The 26,928-nt window shown below is 41.2% G+C and overlaps 2 protein-coding genes across 8 annotated transcripts in view; both read left to right on the top strand.

Annotated features, from left to right (window-relative positions):
• Positions 1-15,350, top strand: part of MTM1 (myotubularin 1) — a 40,355-nt gene extending 25,005 nt beyond the window's left edge. For 3 of the 4 annotated variants that reach the window (XM_042876555.1, XM_042876556.1, XM_042876557.1), the window contains exons 9-15: positions 527-715; positions 4,808-4,993; positions 5,941-6,147; positions 9,479-9,571; positions 10,337-10,450; positions 10,790-10,966; positions 13,110-15,350. In XM_042876555.1, the coding sequence (XP_042732489.1) occupies positions 527-715; positions 4,808-4,993; positions 5,941-6,147; positions 9,479-9,571; positions 10,337-10,450; positions 10,790-10,966; positions 13,110-13,277 (1,134 nt within the window). In that variant the 3' untranslated portion in view covers positions 13,278-15,350. The remainder of the gene's footprint in view (positions 1-526; positions 716-4,807; positions 4,994-5,940; positions 6,148-9,478; positions 9,572-10,336; positions 10,451-10,789; positions 10,967-13,109) is intronic. The other variant, XM_042876558.1, reaches the window with a different exon arrangement.
• A 1,075-nt stretch (positions 15,351-16,425) lies between these two features.
• MTMR1 (myotubularin related protein 1) overlaps positions 16,426-26,928 on the top strand; it is a 32,351-nt gene continuing 21,848 nt past the window's right edge. Inside the window, exons 1-7 of one of the 4 annotated variants that reach the window (XM_042876633.1) lie at positions 16,426-16,494; positions 19,045-19,150; positions 21,484-21,507; positions 24,698-24,773; positions 25,611-25,705; positions 25,898-26,005; positions 26,379-26,480. In XM_042876633.1, coding sequence (XP_042732567.1) covers positions 24,728-24,773; positions 25,611-25,705; positions 25,898-26,005; positions 26,379-26,480 — 351 coding nt within the window. In that variant the 5' untranslated portion in view covers positions 16,426-16,494; positions 19,045-19,150; positions 21,484-21,507; positions 24,698-24,727. Of the gene's footprint in view, positions 16,495-17,192; positions 18,890-18,935; positions 19,151-21,483; positions 21,508-24,697; positions 24,774-25,610; positions 25,706-25,897; positions 26,006-26,378; positions 26,481-26,928 lie in introns of those variants that run through there. The other 3 variants (XM_042876637.1, XM_042876634.1, XM_042876636.1) reach the window with 3 other exon arrangements.

Genomic DNA, 26,928 nt, shown 5'->3' with positions numbered 1-26,928 from the left:
CCCTTTAAACTTGGTCAGATTGGGTGAGAATATTCTTTCTTCATAGCTCACGAAGGTAAACTGTTGTCCACTTCTTAGAATGCCCATCTTTAATTTCTTGCATGGTTAGAATCTGTTCATAGGGCTGCAAAGCAGTGAAGGCAGCAGGCACTGTGCCTCAGAATCTCTTCTTTGTAAAGGGGGCTGAGGAACAAAATACACCTCAAGGACAATGGGAAACATTCAAGCTACTGCCAGAAGGCCTCAGAATTAATTGCACAAGTTAAAACACATAGGAAAAATGTGCTTGTAAAATCTAATGCATTTAACTTCAGTAAAAGTTAAATATGTAAAAGAATGAGCTCTTTTAGAGTGTATTAAATTTTACGAAAGTTGGGGAAATTAGAGATGTTTGGGAACTAACTTTTGAAGAAACAAAATACGACCAGTTAACTTTTATATTACCTATATTTAAGGAATGTGATTTTTAAGTTAGAGCTTGTAGTGAAATTTATTTCTTCTAATATGTTTCTGGGGATGTAACTAGGTTCTATCATGGATTCATCCAGAGAATCAAGCTGTTATCATGCGCTGCAGTCAACCCCTGGTTGGAATGAGTGGGAAGCGAAATAAAGACGACGAAAGGTACCTTGATATCATCAGAGAGGCTAACGGGCAGATCTCAAAGCTGACCATCTATGATGCTAGACCCAATGTCAATGCAGTTGCAAACAAGGTAATCGGATTGTGCAGTAGCCTTACTTGTGAAGGAGGATGCAGTGGGGACTTAGTTTCAAGTTTTCTTTGAAGAGGTTTTTCAAAACAGTGAAAATCTTACTGTAGATAAATTTACATAATCAAAATAATGAGGCTTGAGACCATAAAAGAACGTGAGTGCCTAAAGTAGGTCATGAGTAGGGTTTTAAGACCGTATATGGATTTCAGGATGCTCTACCCTATGCTATTAGTCAAGCATAGCCTTGTATCATCTGAGTAAATTCTATCCTGAAAAAGCTGTATGTAAAGCAAATTTCATTGGTAGGCATCCTTTTGTTTGGTTCTTCTTAACCATTGCACAAACCACTTCAGACTTACCCAAGCATGCAGCAAATAAAGAGAAAATGATCATTAACGTTTGGTTTACAATCTAAAGATTGTAAAGATGGGCATAATCCTGAGCCCATCCTGAGCACTTGGATTCTTTTATAGGTACCTGTTGATAAGTGCAATTACAAAAAGTACTTCCGTTTGACAAAATGATTGTCTGTTCAAATCTGTAATCAAATCCTAAATGGGATCAGAATTAAACTTATTTAACCTGTAACTTATTTTCTCCAGCCCTTCTACTCCACCCTGGTGAGGTCTGGATTGTTCAGGCATGATCAGATAATGCCAGTCAGTGTTGTATTTGCCATAAAGCACTGCAGGCATAATCGTGCTCCGTGTTTATATAGAAACTCTAGTTAAGCTGTGGAAGTAAAAGGCACAAATTTATTTCTCTTTCTTCATATGTCGATGCACCTGCTTCCCTCTCAGGTACTGTGATAGTCTTGAAGGACTTCTTGAAGTCCTTGACTATAACTTAGGTGTCCTACTGGGTGGAAGACTCATCAAGATCCAGCAATGTGTGCCTGCAGCCCAGAATGCCAGTAGTACCCTAGTCTGCAGCAGCAGAGAGGCAGCAGCAGGGCAAGGGAGGTGATGGTCCCCTCTTCTCTGCACTCCTGAGGCCGTCTGCAGCACTGTGTCCAGGCCAGCTGGACCTCCTGGAGAGGGCCCAGAGGAAGGCCACAAAGGTGCTCAGAGGGCAGGTGCACCTCTTTTGTGAGGGCAGGCTGCAGGAGCTGGGCTTGTTCATGATGGAGAAGAGAGGGCTCCAGGGAGACCTCATCACAGTTTTCCAGTACTTAAAAAGCTTATAAACAGGAGAGAGAAAGTGACTTTTTACACAGTCTGATAGTATTAGGACATGGAGGAATGGGTTTAAGCTAAAAGAAGGGAATTTAAATTAGGTACTAGGAGGAAATTCTCTACTCAGAGGGTGGCAGATCCCTGGCACTGCTACCCACAGCTGTGGGTGCCCATCCCTGGAGGTGTCCAAGGCCAGGTGAGCCCTGGGCTGCCTGAGCTGCTGCCTGGATAAGTGGTCTGCAGCTCTGTCTGCAGGAAGCCGGAAATGGATCATCTTTGTCCCTTCCAATCCAAGCTGTTCTATGATTCTACAGTAGTCTGTTACCCAACAAGCTTCAGGTGCAAGTGAAGAGAACAAGCTCTGGTACTTACTAGTGAACTGTGATTCTGTGCAGCAAAAGCATGAGACAGGTGAGCTCAGGAAGGCTTGAGATCTCAGTGAAACAGTGAGTTTGCTTATTTAGGAGAGAAGGAATTCTAGCTTCTGAATAGGTTTTTTTTTCCGGCACAAAATAAATATTAATGAAGTGGAATGAATCTTCAGTGTCTGTACTCAGAATATTAGGAAGGGAACTTGTTTGTCTCTAGGAGGCTTGTATGCAGTAAATGTTAACTTGCTTACAATTATAGAAGAACAATAATTTTAGATTTTGCTCTGTTACTCAAACACAAATATATACTTTTACAGCTCCCTCCTCTGTAATTGAGGATACGGTTCCTTCAGTAACTAATGAGGCTTGTTTTGCTTCTGAAAGAATGTACGATATGTTCTTTCCTAGGGTTGTTAGCCAGATTGTAAATTGATAGGTTATGTTTTGAGGGTGTGTCAGTTGCTTCTGTTTTACTCAACAAATGGTATTATGTTCTGAATAGTGAATTTTTGGGGTTGAACAAAGCATCACCCTTCTGGTTAGAGCCTGGTAACCGTTTGCCTTGTGGAAGGAATGTCACTTCTTGTAATTAACTTTTCTTTCTCCAGTTCTTAGAGAAACTTAAACGCTTACTCTGTTTGCTTCAAAGATGTTTTATGGCCAAGCTTTCTACATTTATGCTTCTTACTGAAGATTTGTGTGTAGTTTTCAGCTTTTCAAAGTGGTCTGTATATTTCACCCATGTACTTTAACTAAAACTCCTGATATAGCTGAGTATGAAACATTGTATATTAGCGCTAAAATTTGTAGGGTGCATTTCTGGATCTCAGAGACAATGACTTAAAGTGTAAGGCTGTGTTGATCTGGACTGGAAAAAAACCATCTCTTTCACTAGCTGTGAACATTAGTCTCAGCAAAATCTTGCTGTGCAGTATTTATGCATTTGTCTTCTCAGTACATTACTAGTCAGAATTGAATAGTAAGGAGGAATTGCTGCAGTCCCAATGCTAAAATTACAGTCGTTCTATACTTGTGCTTCAGGATGCTCAAAGGAAAGAGATAAATAGTTATTGCTTCCTTTAGCAAGAGCCTGGTAACTCTGAGAATAGCCACGCACCTGAGGAAGGAGATAGAGAGTGTTGAAGAGAGGTGTGATGTGACTGAATAGAAATGTAGGTGGTACTAATGGGAAAAGGCTGCACTGTACTTTAGGTTGTTGTCTGATGTGAAATTGGAGGCAGTAATGGCTTATAAACACAGCAATTATTTACCACAATTAATGGCATGGCACGTCTTTCCTGCCTGTAGGAAACACTTTGATTTTGCAGCTACCCTCAGAAGATCTCATCTGTGGTATTGTCCTAAAATAAGTGTGGTTTTTGTCCTTCCTTTGTCACCACGTGCATCCTCTGCTATGGTGGTGAAGAAATGCTTTGAGAAAGCAGCAGTATAATAGACTTCTTTTTGATTTTTGTGATTCTTCAGTTTCCTAACGATGTCACATGTAGTCTTCAGTAATAAAAAATGATGCTAGGAAAGTTACTTTAAAGTAAACTTCAATATTTTTACTTCTTAAAGGCTGATGCTAATATTCTTAAACTTAATTCTTAAATTTAACTTATACTTAATCTCAAACTCTAAAATTCTACTTGGCCAAACTTCTTACTGTTTTCATGTATTTCAGTATCAGTTCAACTTTAGTATTTAATAACTAGACAGTGTAAGCACAATGAAGGTTTATTTTTTTTTATAGCAAATTTGCACTGCAACGTGTAAGATTTGCTCCTGTTTAAATTACTGGTATACAGAAGTAGAAAAATCCTTTTGATTGAATTTCTGTCTATTTAGCATAGAAACAAAGATATCAGCACTTTTATTCCCAGGAAGTGCTGATGTGGTATGTTACAAGTAACTGCAGCTTTGTGTGATGTACTCTACATTTTAATTTAACCTTTATAATTTGCCAGGGAAGAAAGTTGATTTCTTTTGTATTCAGAATCATAAGTTTGCTTAATCTCTTGTGGGAAAAGTAAACAGAAATGAAGAAAAACTATTGACGTTGTAATGTTTGTCAAGGAGAACCTGTTTACCACAGTGAGTCTTAAAAGTAATAAGGAAGGTACAGATGCCTTTTATTCTGAAAGCCCTCTGAGTCATGACTGATGCAACACCAGCCCACTGTACTTAACCTGCCCAGTTCAATCTTATTCAGAGGCTTCCAGGCCCAATGGTATGAACAGCTTCCCTTTTCAGGGTTACTCCCTGAGGTTTTGAGGGGACTGAGGGTAGTTTGAATGCCTTTCTGGTCATCTACTGTATGCTTACATTTTGTCCTTTTGCAGGAATGGAAGCATTATGTTTTCTGCAGCATTTCTTCCTCCAGGGCTTTCAACTGAGACTGATGTTTTAAGCAAGCAAGCAACTAAGTGAAATTATACTTCATTTTCTAGTTAGGAAACAAAGTATCCATCCGTAGTTCCTCTGTTAAAATACAGCTACAACTGTGTGTGTATGACTGAAGTTAATTTAACATCTCTTGTTTTTAGGCGACTGGGGGGGGATACGAAAGTGAAGATGCATATCCCAACGCGGAGCTTTTCTTCTTGGACATTCATAATATTCATGTCATGAGGGAATCTCTGAAGAAGTTGAAAGACATTGTTTATCCTAACGTGGAAGAGTCGCACTGGTTGTCAAGTCTGGAATCAACCCACTGGTTAGAACATATAAAGGTGATTGTTAGCTGTTTCTTTGAAATGCTTGTCCAAACACGATGTATCTGTCTTGGTATTAAATCTTGAAATAGTGTGTGTTTTCTATCAAGACTACTTGAACTACAAAAACCAGCATTACTCAATTTTGGCTTGCTATTGAATTTTGTATCATTTTGGCCCACTTCGTCTTAAAGTATGTTACGTGGTCTAATAACTTACCAACAGTAAGGGAAGATTAACTTTTATCAGCCTCATGTCAGACGTTAGTCTTTAATAATTAAAAGAATGCATTGTCAGTCTGATTGTCTGTGCACGTGAGAACTGATTTATTTTGTTAGCAATAAAGGATAAAACTAACTGAATTTATTTGGAAATCTTCTGTATTCTTTTAGCTAAATAAAGTACTCAGTTACTAATTGAACTTTGAACTTTTTACATCAAGTGCAGCTGTGCAGAATTATTAGAGCATTATGTAATGAATCCTACTTAACGTTTTCATTTTAAGTTAATATTTGGAAAATAAGCCTATTAGAAGGGTAGAAGTGCCTTTTTCTAACAATTGAGATACTTTAGTAATTTAGTTCAAAGGGAAGAGCCAAATGAAATACAAAGTTTTTAGAGAATAATTCCAATGGAAAATCCTCTCCTTCTTTTAAAAAAGAAGCTTATGTTCTTCAGTTTATCAAGGTTACTGTTTTCTGTCCCATTTTCTAAGAATTTCCTGTGAGATAAATTAGATCTTACTAAGGCATTAGGGAACCAATTTGTTCCTCTATTTTCATATAATAAATTTACTTTTATCTCCTAGAAGATTCTTTTCCAGTTAATTACAACATGCTCTGTAGGTCTTTTAATGGAAACAGTATCAATGTAGATACTCTGCAGATAAAAAGAAATCAATTTGCTTTTGTTAGAATGATAACGCTGATCTCCTTTATTGTTTGGCGCCTGTTCCTCTTTGTTAGCTCGTCTTGACAGGAGCTATTCAAGTGGCAGACAAGGTATCCTCAGGAAGGAGCTCTGTGCTGGTTCACTGCAGTGATGGCTGGGACCGAACAGCACAGCTGACATCGCTGGCCATGTTGATGTTAGACAGCTACTACAGAACAATTGAAGGCTTTGAAGTTCTGGTGCAGAAAGAGTGGATAAGCTTTGGACACAAATTTGCATCGGTAAGAACTGGAAGATGATTGCAAGGGCTGTGCTACATTAACATTATATGATGTTTCCAATGTTAAACTACTCCTTGTGGCAAGGTTGGATAACTCTTCTCATTTTGGGAGGTTCTGACTTAAAATGTATCTAAGTAAAAATGAACGGAGCTTTTTTTGTTTGGACCTGTTTGGTTCTAATCATTCACATCCCGTGCAGCCTTTGAAAAATGCAGAATTGCTCGTGTTACTGTGTTCATCGAGCAGAGAAAACTAGAATGCAGAAAAATGGAGTGGGTTCCCCAGGGCAGTGTTTGGCAAAGCCTCCTGGAGTTCACGAAGTTTGGATGACACTCTCAGACATAGGGTTTGAATTTTGGGTTAGGCCAGGAGTTAAACTTGATGATCCTTGTGGGTCCCCTCCGGCTGGAGATATTATGATTCTACGGTGGCCTCCCAGCCATTTCAGAAAAAAATAAAATTGGGTTGGCATTTGAGGCTTTTTTCCCTTCGCTATCCCTGCTTCTCCCATATGTGGACTACAGTAAATGTCGTGGGAGGCAGATGAACAACTCTGAGCAATGCATTGGGTGATGTTTTCAATACTTCTCAAATGTTCTAGCAGTTGTCATAATAGATCTTAAAAGGTTGTCACTGGTTATGTCAACTCTAGTTCTGTTCTGTCTTTTTCTGGGTATTTAAAAGATAAGGGGAAATTGTAGCTGTAGGTATTCAGCCTGTGTGTAATGCAAAGTCTGGGGCACCAGTGTGCTAGGAAACTCTTCAGCCTCTTAGCAGAACTTCTCAAATTTGGCTGCTAACCTTATCAGCAGGAGATCTTTATGAGGGAGCTGGGGAAGCAAAATGGCTGGCCAGGGGAAATGTGCCGTGTTGCACAGACAGGAAGCATGAGTTGGTAGGTGTAACTTGGTGGTTCTGAGCCTTGTAATTCCAAGTGAGAAGTTTCCACACCCTCAGTAGAATTGGTTTACACAGATGATTTTGTCCTGTGGGATATTCTACAGGTATTACTTACTGTGGCTAAAATGAGGAAAATGGGCAATCTAAAAAAAAAAATAAAAATCAAGAAATGGAAAAGTACACGTCTGGGTATGTTTCATGCCCACTTTACGTTTACAGGAGCGTCTCAGTCATTTGAAAATTCACGTATTGCTACTGAGCATGAATGACCTCAAGCATCTAAGCACGCTTAAAAGTTGGAGCAGTCTTTGATCTGTTGTTCTAAAGGTGCTTTAGAAACTCCAGGCTTTAGGAAACTTGCATTTTGGTTATTGTGAGTATCAGCTGTAATCCGGTTTTGTACCTACTTACCTGCATCTTCTGGTGATGTTAGGTAAACCTTTGAAGTGTTCTGCTTTGGTGTAGCCTCAGGAAGCACTGGCCTGTTTTTTTATTCTAGTTATGTTTTATCTTATCACTGTAAAATATTAGTCATAATGCAGATAAAGTTAGACTGTGTCACTAGGGGATTTGTAGCTTAGTGCATATTGTTATGATTTAATGCTAAGCTTAAAAAAGTGTATTTCACCATTATGGATAAACTTGAATCAGCTAGGATTCTGTATTAAGCTGTTAATTTTAGTTTGGGTAATCAGAGCAGTCTTTCTCTCAACAGAAAATGTTTTTCTTCTACTACTTAAGTAGGACTCTTAGGCTCCTTCCAAGTAACTAGCTCAGTCTTCTGGGTCATGTCTGACTAACTGGCAGAACGAGGGTGATTTCAATAGCCTGGCTCTGCTAACAGTAATCGAATTGGTTTCTTTTCTCAACTTGCTGACTGAAGTAGTACTCTTTGGAAATGGTTAAAGCAACTCCCCTACCCATGTGCTGTTTTCTGGCAGTACTGCATATTTTGATTTGGTATGTATTTTGATATATATTTGGTATATAATATATTTTGAGACATTAGGCTTATGGTTAATAACAGCTTATAAACTTGTATTTGGCTACTATGTATGTGTTTCTTTTTTGGAGTGTCTGTGGAATAGACTCATAATGCAACCAGGAAATACTTTGTTTATGCATGCTGTGCATTGTTTGGTAATTGTTAGAACTGAGATCAATAGTGAGAACTGGGTATTTCAGTGACTAAAACAAGTTAGCTCGTAGAAGGTTTCATGTTACCAGAGTTGCAGTTTGGATGCTGACTACTTAATTCCTGATGATATTTTCTATCACATAAGTAGTTGTGCTGTGGGAAAAGGACCCCCTACTCCAGCTTTCCTGTGTATAGTGAATGTACTGCAGGATCCAGCTTGCAACGTAACTTGCAAACTGGAACGACATTGTTCTAATTATGAATTCTATTACAAGAATTATGAAATACGAAATAAATTACAAACAAGAAGGTACTCAGGCCCATACCAATCCTTAGCAAGATCCTCAAACTTCCAGCTGACGTGGACCTTCCTTACTGAACACATGTAAGACTGCTAATAGATATCACTTAATTTGAACTGTGAAAACTGGAGGACAAGGAGGACCTGTCTGTGTGTTTGCCTATAGTGCTATTCTGGTAACTTACTACTCTTGACTAACTCTGGCTACAATCTCTCATTTCCCTCCACTTCCAGCCATTCAGCTCTGTTATTTCAAGTTATCTTGCGCATCATTAGATATTACAGAGAAAAGTGATGAAACCATTACAGTTTGTGCCCTCAGGACATATTCTGCCTGCTATCTTACAGGCAGATTGACTGCATCGTAGTTCAACACACATGCTCTTCCTTGGTATTCTCCAGGCAAGTGTGGTTAAGTAGAATTAGAGGAGTTGCAGAATCTGTTTCCCTTGAATCCCAATCCATTTTCAACTATTAAATGCGAAAAGAAAGGAAATAGCTTTTACCAAACTTACTGTTTTTTGTCTGTGAGGAGAATTCCTTTGATTGTTACACTGGATGCTTTCTCAGAATAAGGTGGCTCATCCAAATTTGTAAAGTGTGCATTAATTTCTGTCAAGAATATGAGCATTTTTTTTAGCTCTGTTCTGTTCCCTATCTGTCTCAGGTTTTATCATCAGATTCAAGTGTGGAGATGGGCAGGGAAGATAGTGTAGATAGTTCCTATGATACAGGTTCTCCAGAGAATGCTTTAAGGATGAATAATCCTGTTTTTCCATCAACTAGCACTTTGTTTTTTAACAACAGGACATCTTTGCAATAACTTTGCAGTAGTTCCCCCAGTCTCTCCTCCATGATACGATAACTAATGCTGAAAACAGGTTGCTCTGTTACAGAAGTGGTTCTATTCTGTTGTAAAATAAGAAGCAGTTGTGTATCGGCCATAAAATGTGCTGTTTTGGTTAACAAGAGGCTCCATTGCTTCATTTCAGAGAATAGGACACGGGGATAAAAACCACGCTGATGCAGACAGATCGCCCATCTTTCTGCAGTTTATTGACTGTGTGTGGCAGATGTCTAAGCAGGTATGTTATGCCATTCTGCAGGTGGTGAGGCTGTTAAGTGATTCCTGAATTCAAAACTCAGATCTTTATACAATCAAAAAGTATTTCAAGAGGACAGCGTACCTCTCTGCCCTATTAGAAATAGCATATTTGCTTTTAAGCCAGGCCACCTCTCTTGCCTATTTCTACAAGTGGTTATATAAGCTGTGCTTGTGCTGCTTGATATCAGGCACTGTCCACGCATGCAAGGAGTGCTACTGGAGATTGTGACCAACAGCTTAGCATAGGGCCTGCTTGCTTCATCTCATCATTTCTTGTGAAGCTGTTTCTTCCAATACCTGGACAGTACTGTTTCATCAGAGCTTGGAAAGGAAGCTTGGGAGGTGCTGATGGTTGTGATTTAAACATGTCTTCAATAAGCAGTGAAATGAAGCAGCCAATTTCATCTGTTTAGGGCCAGGAATTAGGAGCCAAACCTTTTTCTTGTATGATGTTGCACTATAAAGTGTGCAGTATGAATATCTTTCTCTCTATTACTTGTAAATCTAATCGCAGTTCAGCGCTGTATTCTTTTTGGAAAACAACAGCAACTAGAACTTCGAGTGCATAGGTCTTAATGGCTAGCTTAAGCAGGTTCACCACTTCTGAACACTTATTCTGCTATGTAGTAATGAAAGCATTATCTTTAATTTTTCTTAAATGTAGTCAGACTTCTAAATGCCTTCTTTAGCTTCTTAACATTCTCTGCTTTTGCAACAAAAGAACAAATTGGCTTTTTGTTATTAGTTTCCTACAGCCTTTGAATTCAATGAACAGTTGCTGATTACAATCCTGGATCACTTGTACAGCTGCCGCTTTGGGACTTTCTTGTACAACAGTGAGTCTGTTAGAGAAAAAGAGGTCAGTCGTACCACTGATGGTTTCATTGCATTGCTGCATTGTCTCTAGACGCTGACAAAAATGCTGACTGTGTTTTGTTATATTCCTTGTATGTTAGTGTTCTTGAAGTGGCCTTTTTCCCATTGCAGAATAGTTGCATGGTAAATGCCTTGGTTTTGGTAGCTCAAATGCTGTCACTGTAATACTTGTGAAAAACTGTTCTATTGTATTAGAAATATTCTTAACTTACTGTGCTTCTAAGTAAATCATAAATGTTATTTTTAGGCTGTAACTGTGGCTTCTTTTGGTTTTCCTGATTCTGTGCAAATGTTTACAATTCTTATTTCAATTTCTTTTCAGAAAGTGACTGAGAAAACGTTATCATTATGGTCTTTGATAAATAGTGAAAAATCTAAGTACACCAATCCTTTTTATAGCAAAGAGCTAAATCGAGCTCTCTATCCAGTAGCCAGCATGCGTCACCTGGAGCTCTGGGTCAGTTACTACATCAGGTGGAACCCAAGGATCCGGCAACAAGTAAGCAAACTGTCTGAAAAATACAAAATGTTTGAAGACTCTGGAAGTAGATTTTTGTGCTAAAACTGATATGTAGAATAGTATCTGTTATCTGCTCTTCTTTTTTTTTTTTTTCCTAACATGCTATTTGTAAGGGCGGGAGGAGGAAAAAAGATGAAAATGCTGATTTAAGTGGTGGGGTTTTTTGTTGTTTTTTAATCACCAACTCGTCTCAGAACATGGAGCTGATTTCACTGCTCAGTATCAAGTCATCTTCAAATTCTTCCTGTCCCCTTTCCTTGGGAGTACATTCTTAACGGCATTAGATGTTACTGGAGGGTGAATGACAAGACTTAGGGCTTACTGAACCCTGGGGAGTAGAAGTGTTGGCATCTCAAGTATGCTTCATTGCATTTGCCAGTTCTTTCTCCCTTTTCTGGCAGAGCATACGGCGCCTTTTACAGAGTAAGATGACCTTTTCAGTTAGTCTTCTAAAACTGCTGTCTGTATTAATGACTTCGATAAGTTTTGGTTTATCTTTTGCTAAAACTTTCACCCAACATCAACCACACTGTGTAAACACAGAAGAAAAGCTATTATTGATAATTTTACAAGGGAATCAGATTAGGAACACTTTTATCAAATTATGTGTAAGTTTGTTCTTGATATATGAATGCTCAATCTTTGTTACAATCTCCCTAAAAATCTAGGCAGTGTGGCATATAAAGATAGCATACAGAGACTTAGTTGTCTTGCTCAACAAACTGCATAGTTTTGAGTAGGAGAAGATAGATGGGCAATTTCTTTGACAGAAGCAGAGTTCACTATCCAGATTATGAAATGAATCAGTTTTCAAGCAATGCAGTTCCTCTTCTGCAGCTGATCTATATTATTTACTGCACTCCAGAGGCTATAAGAGAGCCAGACAGTATGCTGTATTTTGTTATAAGTATGTTGCCAGTTTTAATTTCAAGTTCTCATTTAAACCTTCTGTTGCTTGCTGCAGAGGATGAAGGCATTTTGTAAAAAGTGAATCCAGAGATTAAATTTAGAATGTGAAGAATTATGGGGTGTGCAAATTAGCTGTAAATCTACTTTCTAAATCTACTTTGAAATTCTCTGCCTTTATTCAGGAATGGCTTTTGGAAGTAGCTTCCTGGTAGAAATGCAGACCTCTGTGATTCTCTTGCACGTGAAACTTATGCTTCATGTTAAGTATCTTGAGTAGTGAATGTGTGGCATAAGTCAGTTTTTGAGATGACCGTGTTGGTGCTGTGACAGAAGCGTGCTGGGGGATCAGACTTGTGTCTGGTGAAGAGTCTGGTCTGCCACAAGCAGCATCATTAATCCTACGTCTCTCATCCTGCTACTAGCTAGATTCAGTCATTGATCATACTTCCACATCTGCTTCAGTATTTATAACCTCCCTTATCTGAGGGCCAAGGGAATGCTGTGTGTGAGACTCAGTGATTCAGCTGATTTTGAACTGGTAGTATATTTAAATTTGCTTCTGCAACTTTGTTGTTAATAACTCCGAGAGGTTAATTGAGAAACGGTGGCAACTCCTTCACTGGTTCACTAGAACAAAGTAAGCTGAGGCCCTGTATCTGCTTTGAGCATCTGTGTGAAGTAAGCTGAGCTAAAATAGGTATCGTTAAGGTACTCTGGCTGTGAGCAGTGTGGTGTGCTCTGACAAGTCACAAAGTTATGCCTTTATTTTATTCATTTATACACAGTTGCAAAGTAACTATTTAAGCACTGAGGTAAACTTTAACAGTGAGGGTAATTACATAAACTGAAGATTTCATCTTCATCTGATCAGCAGAGCCAAAGATCTTCAGTCTGGCTAACCATTTTTTTGGGGAAGACAAAACATTTAAACTCTGCAATCTAAAACCTTTTAAGTCAAGAAGGGAAAAGCTGTGGAGAGGATAATCATGTCCATATAAACACACCCTATTAGATAGTAATTGCTGGGAAATTCTGACCAATTTTTATTGAGGAAGAGCTAGATTTTCCTTTGGATGAAAACAGTTTGAACCCAGAGGGCTCTTGTGTTACAGAAATAAAATAGGTTGGTAATCCAAGAAGACAAATATTAGAGCATCTTGTGTAGATGTACTTGGACTACAGTGATAAAGGACTAACACAGATCTCTTCCTAGCAGCCAAATCCAGTGGAGCAGCGTTACATGGAGCTCCTTGCATTGCGAGATGATTATATGAGGAGACTGGAAGAACTACAGATCACAAATAACTCTAAGATATCCAACTCATCGGCCTCATCAACGTCTCCCTCACAAATGATGTCCCAAGTACAAACACAGTTTTGAAGAAAACGCTGGCTTCTTTCTATATCGTAACAGCAAGTGGTGCTTAACATAGATCTAGAGTATAAAGAAGAGTATTTTAATGCCTTACGTTAGATTGTCCTAACAAAGTATTTTAGACTGTCTTCATTTGAGGAGGACTTCAAAACAAAAGCAGCTCTTCCATTACGTGCCTTTCGGAACCTGTAAGCTGGGAACAGGAATAATCAACTTGTAGTTATGGAGTACTTTAGAGTTATTCTGGAAAGCCTGGTACAGTTTGAAATGAAATTGATTTATTGTTTTCTAAGAATGCTTTAATTTATTATGCTGTAGGTCTGTTCTTCCTGCAAGGGAATTCATGCTCAGTCTTGGATATTGTGAATAAAACACACTAACGCAAAGAGGAATGTTCACACCGTGTGGAAGCAGCCATGTGTCCATTCCTGCGAGGAATACGGCTGAGGACTTCGTGAGCCAGAAATAAATTACCTGGCAAGATTTCAGAGGGAAGTTAAAAAGTTTAAAATGCTCTGGTTGTGTGAGAAATCCAGATTTTGCTGCCTCAAAATAAATGAAAAGATGGAAGGATATACTTTTAATTAAACAGTGCAGATAGCCCCGTAGGTATTAAAAGAAATTATTTTTTTATTGTATTTTTTTAACAGATGACAGTTGCTCTGGATTCTGAGAGGTCCTGTTTGGGTTAACTGCTGAGCATTGCAGTATATTACAAATTATCACTGTTGGCTGTGTTGGCTTTTTGGATTAATACAGGACAAAACATTTCTAAATAAGGTTTATATAATTAAAAACAGATCCACAGGGACATTACTTAAATATCCAGCAACAGCCATCGTGTTGAAGCTTGAGTACGTCTTACAAAAATAAATGTGCCTGTTCAGAGGAGCTTTTATACCAAAGTAGGCAAAAAAATACATCAGTTCTGAATACTGTTGAAAACTTGTAAATTTATAGTTTGCCATTCAGTGTATATTTAACTTTTGTTTAATGAATTTATTCTTAAATATTTAAAGGACTTCAGTATATGAGATTTGCATATAGTGTGTGCACTTACACTGAACCTTCCACTGAGTTCTAGTTTTTGGTCTTCATTTCAGAGGCATTTTGTAAACCTTGTTCTTTTCAGGTATTTTTTAATAGTTGCATTTCTTATGACAGACAGACCTTGCTACTTGATATTTAATTAGGATTTTGCATATTCTCATAAGTTTAATGATATTCAAGCAATCCAGGAAATTTTGCAATTCTGAATTTGTGGAGGACTCTGATGTTGTTGTTTTAAATGAAATGTCCTGATGCTTGAGGCTTCTGTCACTGTAAATTATTGTACATGCGGTGGGTTTTGATCAGCAGGATATAATAGTATTATATATAAATTAAGTTTTGTGTAAGTATACATAATATAGTTTATTAGAAATTCTGCGAGATTATAATGTGTAAATATTTTGCATATGAAGAGTAAGTTTGAAGCGATAATTCCATAGAGTCAAACTTTAGAGGACATCTGAGTATTTTTAGGAACAGTATTTTTTCAAAGGAATAAAGGTGTACTGCCTCTTGATTTGCTTCAGTATATACACTGAGTTGCACTTTTTTTTCAGGGAAGCTCAGAGCATACTGCATGTGTGTTCTAAATGCATATGATTATTTTTGTCCTCTAAATTTCATTCTCCCTTCCGTATCTTTCACTGTGTTTCCAAAATAACATGAAATGCCATGATCCCAAAGCTTGGCTTGTTGAGATGGATGCGATACGTTTATTTCAGATGAAGGAAGATACTCAGTTGAGATACACTTTTGAAAGCTATGCATACTCTGGTATCTTTGCCTTTTACTTGTAGTTTGTGTATGTACTTAGATACATATAGATAAAGCTAATTTTATTAGAATGTTTAATGTTTCTGTATTTGAGTTGAATATGTTGGTGACATCTCTGAGCAGTGTGGGGGAAGTTTGGAAAATATAATTTTACTGTGTAAACACTACATGATAACCTGTTGCCTGTGGGGAAGTGTGATATAATGGTAGGGATCTTTATGCACTTTGTTCATTACATATATTCGATTATTCATATGACTGGTTTGGTTGAGTGCCATTTTTAGAAGCTCTCTAGCATAGCTGTATTTGGGCTTTTTTATTTTAAGTTTGCAGATAAGATACTACTACTTAATTCTGTTTTGTCATGGTAACGTTAATTACACAAACATAAGGATGTTTTTAATCCAATACCTTCTGGAAAATACTACTCGAGAACTGTGGTGAGTGTAAGCTCAGAAATGGATCAGTGCTAACAGGAAGCTCCTTTCCATTTAAACGAGCTGAACGGGCTGTCATTCTGCCGAGTGACGCCAGCAGATCCACCTGTGTGTACGGCTGCCGTGCTGCTCGGCTTTGCTGCAGCTGTGCGAGCCTGGGCCGGGCAGCGGGAAGCTCCTGAGGAACAGGAGATGGGCAACGACTGCCTGCTGGGGAGGAGAGCTGGGCTGTAAAGGGGCAGCAGCTACAGCTCCCAGCTCTGTGAAATGCTGCTCTGAGCTCTGGTCCTTGTTTTTGTTCTACTTTTTGTCACCCTGGTTTGTACTGGAAGTCACTGCAGAATGCCTTCTTGCTTTGCTGCGTGCCTCGTCCATCGCAGCATCGCCGTTATGAGTGAACCTGCGGACAATTTGCCCATTACCTCCGGTGGAAGTACGTCTGAGCTCTGCCTTCGGCTCGCTTCGTGCGCTGTTGTTCCTTCACTCTGCCTTTACGTCACGCTTTTGATCCTAGGCGCCGACGGAGCCGCGGCGGGGCGGGAGGAGATCCTGGGCTCCGTCTGCTCCGTACGTGCGCGGAGAAGAAAAGCAAATAAGGGTTTCTCTTTCCGCCCGCTCGCCTCCTCGGCCGCTTCCCTCGGCCCAGCCTGCCCCGCTCCGCCCGGCGCCGCCTTCCCGCTCCGCGCGGGGCCGCCGCCCGCCCTCGCGGCGCCGCGGAGGCCTATGGGTAAGCCCGGCCGCCGGGTGACAGCTCTCGGCCGGGGCCCGGGCTGAGGCGGCGGGGCCGGGAGGGAGGCCGCCATCGCGGCGGCGCGGGGCGTCCCGCCGGCGGCCGGAACTATGGAGCGGGCGGCGGCCGGGCCGGCGGCCGAGAGCGGAGTCGCGAGCCGGCGGGCCGCGCGGGCGGGGGCGGCGGCGGCGGGGGCCGCATCGCGGCAGGCCAGCGGCGAGACGCTGGACAGGTGAGCGGCGGGCAGGCGGCGCGCTGCGACTCCGAGCCCCGGCACCGCGGCCTGCCGTGCCGTGCGATGCGGTGCGCGGGGCCGCGGCCTCCCGGCCCTCCTCCTGCCGCCGGGCCTGGGACCGGCGTTAGGACGGCGCTTCCAGTCTGCGCCTTCACGTTCGTGTCTCCGCGCTAACAAACGCATCCTCCGCGCGCCGGCCCGCTCAAAGTTCCGTGCCCGCGGCTGGGTGCTGGTCGCGATCAGCGTCATCGGGCCGGAAAGGCTGGGGCTGCCTGCGGGATTTTGGCTGGGATTTGGGGAACCTGCGGAACTTTCCTGAGGCGGTTTTCCTTTGGCAGCCGTTGTTTCACGGTGGGCGGGCAGGCGCAGAGCTCGGCTGAAACAGAGCGGGACTAAATGGAATTCCCCGGGATGAGGGAGAGAAAAGTTAGGAATTGTGCCGAGGTTCCACCTCTGTGTTCCGTCGCTTTTCTTTTAGGAGAAATCTCGACGTTCTCGGAAAGCTGGAAATCCTTCCTGAGAAGTCTGTCACTCAAATGCACATCCGTTATTCCTTGCTGTCATGTTTCTTATCTCAACTTTTTATCTGCCCAGAGGGGCTGTGGATGCCCCGTCCATCCCTGGAGGTGTTCAAAGCCAGGTTGGATGGGGCCCTGGGCAGCCTGGGCTGCTGTGAAATGTGGATGTTGGTGGCCCTGCCTGTGGCTGGGGGGTTGGAGCTTCGTGATCCTTGAGGTCCCTTCCAATCTGGGCCATTCTGTGATTTTCCTCTCCCCCTTGTTGAGCCCTGGACCAGTCTCAGTGCGGCTATGGCCGTACCGCAGGTGAGGCACGATGTGACCTGGCACTGCTCTGCCCACAGCACTGAGCCGCACTGCCGGGCTGTGCTGCACCAGAGCCGGGCACCTGCACACCTGCTCTGCCAGCACAGACATAGCAGGGCCTGCCACAGGTCTGCCATTGAGAAATCTTCTGAAGTAACAAGTAAATGCTCCTTTGGAAACAAGCTTAGGCTAACCCTAAAGAGGTATAGCAGAAATCAAGAGGTGGGAAGGAAGATGAAATAAAGAAGCTCAGCTCCTAAGATTTGTCAGAAAAGCTCTTAAAGATCTTTAATTTCTGGCTATATGCACCTGCCTATCCTAGCAGATAGTGTGAGGAAAGGCCTCTGGCTGTGCAGGGGTTTGTAATCTTGTGCTGTCATCCCACCTGCCAGACATTCCAGTTGTGTGTGTGTTCTGCTGGGTATGTGTATAGAGTGGTTGCTTCTGTGTCACGCAATGCTCAGATTGTGAATTAATTTCAAAAATGAATTTAAAATTTCGGTTTACGTTTGACTTGGGAATGAGCTTTGTATCTGCACAAGTGCCTAGCGAACCTGTGTGGAGGAGTGGCAATATCTCCTGTACGAGCTGAGCCTGCAGTGGCATGCAGGTTCCCCAGCCTCCCCGGCTTCCTGTGGGGCAGGCCCGCTTTGGGGCAGTGCTGCTGCACCTCTCCATGGCTGGCAGCTGCTCCCTGCTGCTGGCATTCTGAAACTTGTAAGCCACGCTGGTTCCAGCAGCTGCTCTCCAAATGCATCATCTCAGGTTCAGTGCAGTTCTACTGTTCAGATGCATTGTCTGTAGGGTTCTTGTAGACATCTGAGAGTGGGAAAGCCAGTCTTTAACATTATTTGGAGATTATTATATGAATATATAAAAATGTGGCTAAATTAGAAACTGCCCTTTAGGAAACATGTATTTTCTACGTCCGCTGTTAGTATAGAATGCAACACTGCAGTAGTCTGCAGTTTTAAATGCTAGCATAGAGTGGTTTAATTTTCAGTAGGATTTACTAAACAATCGGGAAATAGCAGTAAAGGTGAGTATGAGGAGTTTCCTGTTAGTTATCCAATTCATTCCATGGATGGATCTGAGAAAAAAAAGCATGGATGTTGGAAAAAGAACTGTACTTGGGTAAGGAAGCCAATGTTTTTATAAGGCCGAGGCCCATATGCACGCTTTTGGCCCTCTGACAGCTTTACATCTCTGATAACATCCAGTGACATTCTTTTACCTCCTTTGTTTGCTGAAATAATTGTGTTCTGCCCACACAGAAACCTGATTTGTATAGTGTTAACACTTATGTATGGCCTTGTTTTGTATTGCTGTGCCTTGCTATTCTCAATATACATTTTGAATGTGTATGATAAGTGTTGAGTCACGGCCTGAAGCACTGATGGAGCACCTGGGGAGAGGACCTGGTCAGCCCTGGGAGCACAGTTGAAGGCAGTTCAGTTGTGCAGCAGGAAGGGGTGGAGCCTGGCTGCACCTCACTTGGGAGAAGGTTCTCTGGTTGGAGGTTCTTCCTTTGGGGAGTCTGTCCTGTGAGCCTAGATCTTCAGAGATGGGTGAGCACTTTTGAGTGAGCACTTTTCCTTTGTAGCACCATTTTATCTGCCCCGGTCCTTTGCTGTTCCGCTCCTGTACTGCCTTGCCACTGTGCTGACCTTTTTGATTGTAACAGAGTAATTGTTAAACAGCATGAAATGTTCTGTTTCTGTAGCCCTACGGGATCCCACGTTGAATGGTGCAAACAGCTGATAGCTGCAACCATTTCCAGTCAGATCTCTGGGGCTGTCCCTTCGGAAGGTGTATCCAGAGACTACCGGGTAAGTGAGCCCTGAGCAGCGTTCGTTTGTTCTGGATAAGAGTGGGTGGTCAGGAAAGGCCTTGCTGGGTGGTGAGTGCTTCTGTGATCTCGGAATGTTTCACAACTAGAAGTGTCTCATTTGTGCATAGGAATCTTTTGAATCTGTTCTATGTCTTCCTCTATAGTTGGAGCAGTGGCATTGAAGTGTGCAGAACAAAAAGTTTTCTGAATGAAACGCAAAGAATGACTTGGCTTTCTTTTTGATTACTACATTAAACAAAACAACAAAAACAGCTAAAGTGAATTAATTTGTAGGCTGAAATTGCTTTGTGTCGTTTGGAGTACCAAACTGATCTCACTGGATTTCACCAGAAATAAATGCATATGTCTTCATTACTGTTCGAAGAACATTAATATTATCATTTTTCATTGGATTTGACCAAAGAGAGAGAAATTAATGTGAAACTAAACAGCACCTTTTTTTGTTCCTTCCTGGCAGTGTTTTTGTCATTAATGATTGCAGAGCATACCTTACCTGATGGGTTCCATTATGATTTTTACACCTGTTCTTTTGTGCTCATTTGCTGTTTCCAGTATGGAGGCAGTTAATTGAGCTTGTTTGAGAACATGACGAGTCACCTGTGTGAACAAAGACAGACTGCTGCTATCTGGTGCAGAGTGTTCTTCTTGCTTTTGTCCTACATTTAGAAGAATTTGATATTGGTGTAAAATGACCAGATGAAAATGTTACTGTTCTTATTTTTAACTAGATTTGAAGTCATTTGCTAATAAACTCTGTGCTTAAAAGTTTGCTGTACAGCACCAGTGTATTTTAGATTCTGTGACTGCAGATGAGAATCTGCCCACTCTTGAAGATGAATTCCATGATATTTCTGACCACAATCTGTTTAAAAACAGATGGGCAGCTCTCAGGTCAAGGGTAAAATCTTGGGCAGAACACCGTGGGACACTGCATTACAGCTGGCAGAGTTGTCTGTGCTATGCAGATGAAGGACTTTGTAGTAAAATGCAAGTGTGTAAGCTTGGTGCTCAGTTTATCTCTGAGTTATATGGCATTCCTCTGGAGTAAGGAGTGCTTTTGTATTCTGAGTAGCTTCATTCTCTGTTACAAATTCACCTTAAGTGGACTGAGTCTTTTGAGGCCTGATTAGATGTGTTTATCACTGTTTCTTGAAACAAAGCAACAAAAAATAATAAGCCTTCTGGTATTTAGAATTTTTGTGGGAGGGAAAAAAAAAAGAAAAAAGTATTTGCCATTATTGCATTGCTGTCATTTGAGCTCTCTTATTCGTGCATAATCCCCTATAATTTTTTGTCCTGGAATTTCTTTGTTTAAATTCAGGACCTGAATCTTGTCCGTGCGTTAGGAAAGGCTTTTCTTTGTGTTTAGTATTTGTGGAGGTTCAGTTGTGCTGCAGGTGCTTTGTCAACGCTGCTAACACCTCTGTGGGTAGCATCGATCCAGGAAAACTGGTGCTGTACATTCAGCGTTAAGAAATGAGCACAGAGTCCTCATCTTTAGGAAAAAAGTGGGTGACATTGGTTCAGCAGTAAGAAACGGTCCCACCTGGTGAGTGCTGAGTGAGCTGGGAGCTGCAGGGTGGTGTGGGGCTCTGCCTGGCAGTGCTGCTGCAGGAGGCACTGCTGTACTTGGAAGTCACACAGGTAGCAGCAGCTGGGTGCAGCTGCCTTCAGAAATGAGCTGTGAGAGTGGTGAGGTGCTGGAACAGCTGCCCAGAGAGGCTGTGATGCCCCGTCCATCCCTGGAGGTGTTCAAGGCCAGGTTGGATGGGGCCCTGGGCAGCCTGGGCTGCTGTGAAATGGGGAGGTTGGTGGCCCTGCCTGTGGCTGGGGGTTGGAGCTTCATCATCCTTGAGGTCCCTTCCAACCTGGGCCATTCTGTCATTTCTAATGAAGAGCTGCAGCTGTTTTGCCGTTAGAATGCAAAAGATGTGTGGATTGTATTTTGTCATTGTTACTGCAGGCTTGTTATTTGCACCTTGGAGGATTACTGGGCTCACTCTTGTCGCAGTAGCACTGACTAAAAGATTAGGATTAAATTTTTCATTTGATTAGGAGTAAATTTTTCATAAGAATTTGGCGTTTGTTTCAGCACTCAGTGGAAGTGGCTGGCATACTTTCAGAGCAAAATAATTCTGCAAAGTTGGAGCTGCTATATGTACAAAGGGCTCTTTTGTTTTGCTTTTAAATTCAACTGTAATGAATATGCTTGGAAGTAGAGCTCTCTTGAAAATCTGTCGAACACTGTAATATCTTTAATGAATCAAAGCTGTGCTTTTGTTGGATAACATGTTATATTTTAACTAACAGGTGTACAGGAGGCCTGATATTCGGGTAAGGTTACCTGTGGCAAGTAGTAAAACGGCCTCCTGCCTGTTTGTCCTTTGTGCTGTGTGACATCCTGGTGTGTCGAGTGCTCTTTACTTTGTTGATGGTTTTTATGAATCACTCAGGCCGTGTTTCTGTGCAGTGCAGCAGCTTCTTTGCCACTGAAATGCTTCATATCCGTTACTGTGCTTCCATGAGCAATAAAAGTCAACGTGTGGGAAAGCAGCGTATTTAAATTACGTTACAAACGTGCAACACTAACTTTATTTTTATCGCATTAATTGTGACAAAACGGATGCTTGCAGCTGAGGCTTACGTGCTTCTGACTGCTGAGTGCTGTATGAGCATCCCTGGGGTAGTGTCTGCATTACAGAGTGTTAGTGGATGAAAGCGTTACATCTCTGTCCAGCCTGTTTAAGGAAGATTCAATTCATACTTGCTTTTGTACGTGTGCTACCTCAGTGCTGTTGTAGAGTGGGAGGTTGGGTTGGAAGTTGGATGCGGGTGCACCGACCTGCATCTTTTTAATGACGATTTTGTAGGTCTTGCCTATTCTTCATTGTTTTCCTGTCCCTCTCAGTAGCGTGTATAGAGTGAGGGATGATCTGGACCGCGTTCTGACATTGTTCATGAGATGTGTCTATGCTTTTATTCAGACAAAGAGCTCTTGTTTGGTCTCGCACCAACAGATGAAGTCTGAATGATGTCTTATTCCTTGTTTACATGTTGAAAATGATGTGTTTAGTCAACGCTCACAAGTTGATTTTTTTTTTTTTAATGAAGGCTCTTGAAATAATTGGTGTGGGATGAGTAACAAAAATGGACTGTTCTCCATTGGTTTTTTGTAGCCCTTTGTAAGGGCTTTGATCCTGGAGTGGTCTGCTGTGCTTCTCTGTCCTTCACTGCTTGACAGTCTGTTGGTGTGTTTTGTTGGTCCTTTTCCTAGTTTTCTCTCAGGGATCCCTATGCCTACTTTAGTTTCAGAGGCAAGGCTTGTATGGTTGTATGTAAGCAATTTCCATTTACCAGAATTCAGTCGATGCTTAGATGCCAGGAATTCTTCTCTTACAAAGTGTTTTTTTTTACTAGTGAAGACATTTTAAGCACTTGTAGTGTCCAGATTATCAGAAGATATTTTGGTAAAAAGAAAAATTCGATTTTTCTTCCGTAACTTTAGACTGAGTCTGGATTTCCAGTCTTACAAGTGAGGAGTTTGCACGTGGGCTGGGAATACTGGGATGTCACAGGCACAGCTTGTCTTAGTTGATGCTGAAAGGACATGGAAGAACAGTTCCGGCAGAACGTGTCAGAGCAATTCCTTCATTTGACCCAGTAACATCTGTGCTGCTGCCTGGAGCGCGGGGGGACGTGATGTTTATTAGAGAGATCTAAGTAGTGTTCAGGCTTTGCTGCCGGTATGATGCGAAATATATGTACATACATGTACAAAAGTGACTCGTTTGCATTATTTTGCTCTGAGGACTAATTGTAACTTTAAAGTTACTGAGTCACCTTCAGAGCAGTGCAGAAGTTGGGGGATAAATGTGAAACCATGAAACTGAAAGTTAATGGAAACATGGCTTACACAGTATCGTATTCCTAACATTGACTGAATAATTCTATTTGAACTATTTTTTCCTCGAAAGGCTGCATGACTTTTGTCCTAATGCTAGTCTTGCAAGCTGTGCTCAATTTCTTCTATTTATAAGCACGTGGCATACCTTGATTTCATTTTCTTCACTGTGAAGTTGCTTGTCTTAAAAAGACAGTACTTACTTTACTTTTTTGAGTACCGGTCCGGTTTCTTAAGTGAAAAAGAGGGTAAACTCTGAATTGTGTTGTGCCAAGTAACAGTAAATGGGTGGCCGCAGGAGCTTGGAATGTGTCACGTGGAAAGGGTTTTGTGTCAGGAAGTGGGGAGCTCTGGAGATCAAAGCTGGGGTTAAAGTCTCTTTAAGGAAAGAAAAAAGGGGGAAACTAGAAAAGATTCTGTCCTTTTACCTGTTGTGTGCATGATTTTTCCTGTTACTTCTCTCTTGCCCTACTGCTGCCTCATGCAATGCAGGAGATTCAGGATGGACACAATGGCTATCATTCTGAAGCAGAAGCTGATCAGGTGGCAAGTTTTACTCATCTTTCATTATTAACTATGTAGCCAGGTACTGTGTGCTGGTGCAGTACATTGAGACCTCGTATTTCTTGTTTCAGAGGATCTGTAGAAAGTAGCAGTGTGTCTGGTGTGTGCTAGGGAGGGTCTTCATCTGATGGCATGTGGTCCAGCATTGCACCTAAGGCCCCGTCTGACAGCACGCTGACCTCTGAGTTGGTGTCAGCTCCTTGTCTGCGTGTCGTTGTCCCTGTGATTGGGTGCCACACGTAAAACTCTGGTAGTAACAGCAAATAAAAAACCCAACATCAAGTTAAATGTTTTTGGAAGTTACTTAATACAGGCTTGCAGCAGTTTTTTGGTTTAGTTTGGAGGCAGGCCAATGCTACCATTATATTTATTCTCACTCAAGATGTACAAAATTAAACCTTGATGTTTCATCATGTTGACAAGAAAGAGCTCCTTTTCTCACACAGCCCTTCGAGTCCCACAAACCACTGTGTTGTTAATTAAAATGTAGTAAATCTTAGCTACCAACAAAGGACCCAGAGGATCAATCTTGTGTCATTCAGCAATGAAGCCACTTACCTGTAAACTGTATAAATCTGTAAACTAGCCCTTATTTTAAAATCACTAATTGTTCTTCTGTATTTCACTTTTACTTCTTAATCTGACTTTCTGGATCCACAACTCCCTTAGTGGGTCTCTTCCATAAAAGAGCACGTCAGGGTGTTTCTGACTGCTATTAGAAAATAATAGCTGCTTTTAGCAAAAGACTAACAAATTGCTAGCTGCAAATTTGGGCTGCTATTGTTCATATTTTCCTGTGCTATATGTAGCCAGCATGTGAAACTAATTGCTGCATAAATGCTGTGTTACTAATGTATTGCTAACGTATGTCTGTGTAATATTTATAGCAGCACACATTGCCTCTCTTAATACGGTACTGTTTAATACAATTGTGTCTTGTGAAAAAAGATGCACTACTTGTGTTCCAGTAATCTAGTAGTTAAAGCACTTTGCATCAAAATATATCGATGCAGTGCAGATGGAAAGAGAGATTTACTCACAGTTTTGGGTTTCTGCCAGGCGCTGCGAGATGGAAACAAACTGGCACAGATGGAAGAGGCTCCGCTTTTTCCTGGCGAATCAATCAAAGTTATTGGTAAGCACACTACCAAGTACCACACTGAATACTATTAATCCACTGGTTTGTTTACTTAAAAATAGAATATTATTTCCCTTTGAGTTTTGTTCTTTTAATGTCTTGCCATTTTGGATTAGGAGACACGGTGTGGATCTCTTTTCTTTGTTTTTTAAATCCAAATGTAAACATGAAAGTAATCAGTTCAAGAAGATGACTTTGTCCATTTAGACATATCATTCTGTTTCAAGGGTGACTTTGTTCCAAATTGGGTACACAGGTTGTGTTTCTGCTTGGTGAAAGCTGAATACTTCATAGGTTGAAAAGTTTTAAATTGTGATAACAAAGAACAGAAACTTCCATAAAGCTTCATTTCCAGCTGTACGTCAGATTTATTTCCCTTTGGCTGATGATGGCAAGCTCTGTTAGTAGTACAGTACTTACCTAGGAAACTGTGTGCAGTCTTTCAGGTAAAGTCTCATACTTCTCAATAACTACCATTTGCAGGCTGTGAGGTGAGTGGGGGTACTTTACACTGCAGGGCAGGGACCAGAGCTGCCTGCAGCTCAGCATAGCAGCATGATGCCAGACTTTGTTACCTGCCAGCCCCCCCCACACACACACAACACTGAGGTGCTGGGAAGCAGTGAGGAGTTCTTTTCCTTGTTGAGAACAGCAAGGTTCTTCTAGTCCTGGTAGCGTTTGTAGAGCAGGCTTTCCTCTTTCTTACGCTTCGAGTATCTGAATCTTACTTTATTGTGGAATTACAGAAATCTTGCTGTTCTTCAACAGAAATAGATTTTTATGGAGTAAATGCCTGTCATAGTAAGACAAAGCTTCAATTGGTCTGTTTTCCAGCTAAAGACGTTATGTACATCTGTCCATTTATGGGAGCAGTCAGTGGTACGCTGACGGTGACGGACTTCAGGATGTATATCAAAAGTGTTGAAAGGGTAAGAGTCCACTGTCTGTCTGCATTTTCTCTTGGGTGGAAGTGTTTCTGAAGTAGATTTCAAAGTGATGAATTTGTTTTAAGTGATCTATTGAACAGGAATTGTAGTTGATCCTAATGAAACACGTGAATGATACAAGACTGTGTTCCAAACCAAATGTAACACAATTCACTTGCTCCGTGTGTCTTTCAGGATCCACCTTTTGTTGTTGATGTTCCTCTTGGAGTGATAAGTAGAGTTGAAAAAATTGGAGTACAAAGCCATGGAGACAACTCATGTGGTATAGAAATAGTATGCAAGGTATGACATGGTACAAATACGTTCATTTTGAAAGTATTTTCATTTCGTTTTCTTGAGAGAGGAATCAGCATACATGTGCTCTTTCTGCCTGCTCAGTTCCCTGTATTTGAACTTGGCTTCATTTAGATAAGACATTTCAGTTCCTCTTGTGATACTGTGCAGCCTTCAACACTTCTGCCTTTTGTCCTGAGAGTGAATTCAAAGGAAAAATGGCTGTTGCCATTGGAGTCGCTAGAGAACGCAACAACCGTAGTCATCCAGTTATGAAACTCCATTGTGACACGGGTCAAATGATGTCAGTGAGCGTTACTTATACTTTTGTGACCTTTTTAAATTTACCATAGGGTAAAGTAATATGACTTATTTTTGACAGGATATGCGAAACTTGCGGCTTGCCTATAAACAGGAGGAACAGAACAGATTGGAGATTTTTGAAAACCTTGTAACGCGTGCGTTCCCTGTTTCTAATGGACTGGTACGTCTTAAGGTGCACAGAAAGGTGTCTGCTCTGTTCTCTGAAACATGTAGGTGGGAAAGCTGGAAGTGCTGGGTATTGATTTATAACATCGGTTACAGAGCAGGCAAGTGATTAAGAATATAGGGAGTCTTGTTTTCTGCGATAGATAGTTCAATATGAAAGTTCTTTTTGGAAAAAAAATACTATTAGCTTAATTATTAGCTATCTGCTGAATGTACTTCTGTTTGCTTGTGTGAATAGAGAACTGGTTAGAAGGTAGGAAAAGTTTTCTCATCCTGGCTTTGCCATTGGTCTGTTGTATGATTACAGGCAAGTAACTTTTATTCTCTTTTCTTTCTTGATTTTATTGATGACGTGGCACGTGCTGAAAGAAATAACTGTCTTTAACTTTCTAGCAAAATGTCCATTCTTGACAGTAAAGTTTGTACCTGCTGTCAAAGAGTTC

This window comes from Lagopus leucura, unplaced genomic scaffold (assembly GCF_019238085.1).
Source record: "Lagopus leucura isolate 7727_CA_CO unplaced genomic scaffold, USGS_WTPT01 Super-Scaffold_100016, whole genome shotgun sequence".
NCBI classification, from domain to species: Eukaryota; Metazoa; Chordata; class Aves; order Galliformes; family Phasianidae; genus Lagopus; species Lagopus leucura.
The sequence above is the reverse complement of the archived record's forward strand: the minus strand, read 5'-3'. Positions and strand labels throughout refer to the sequence as shown.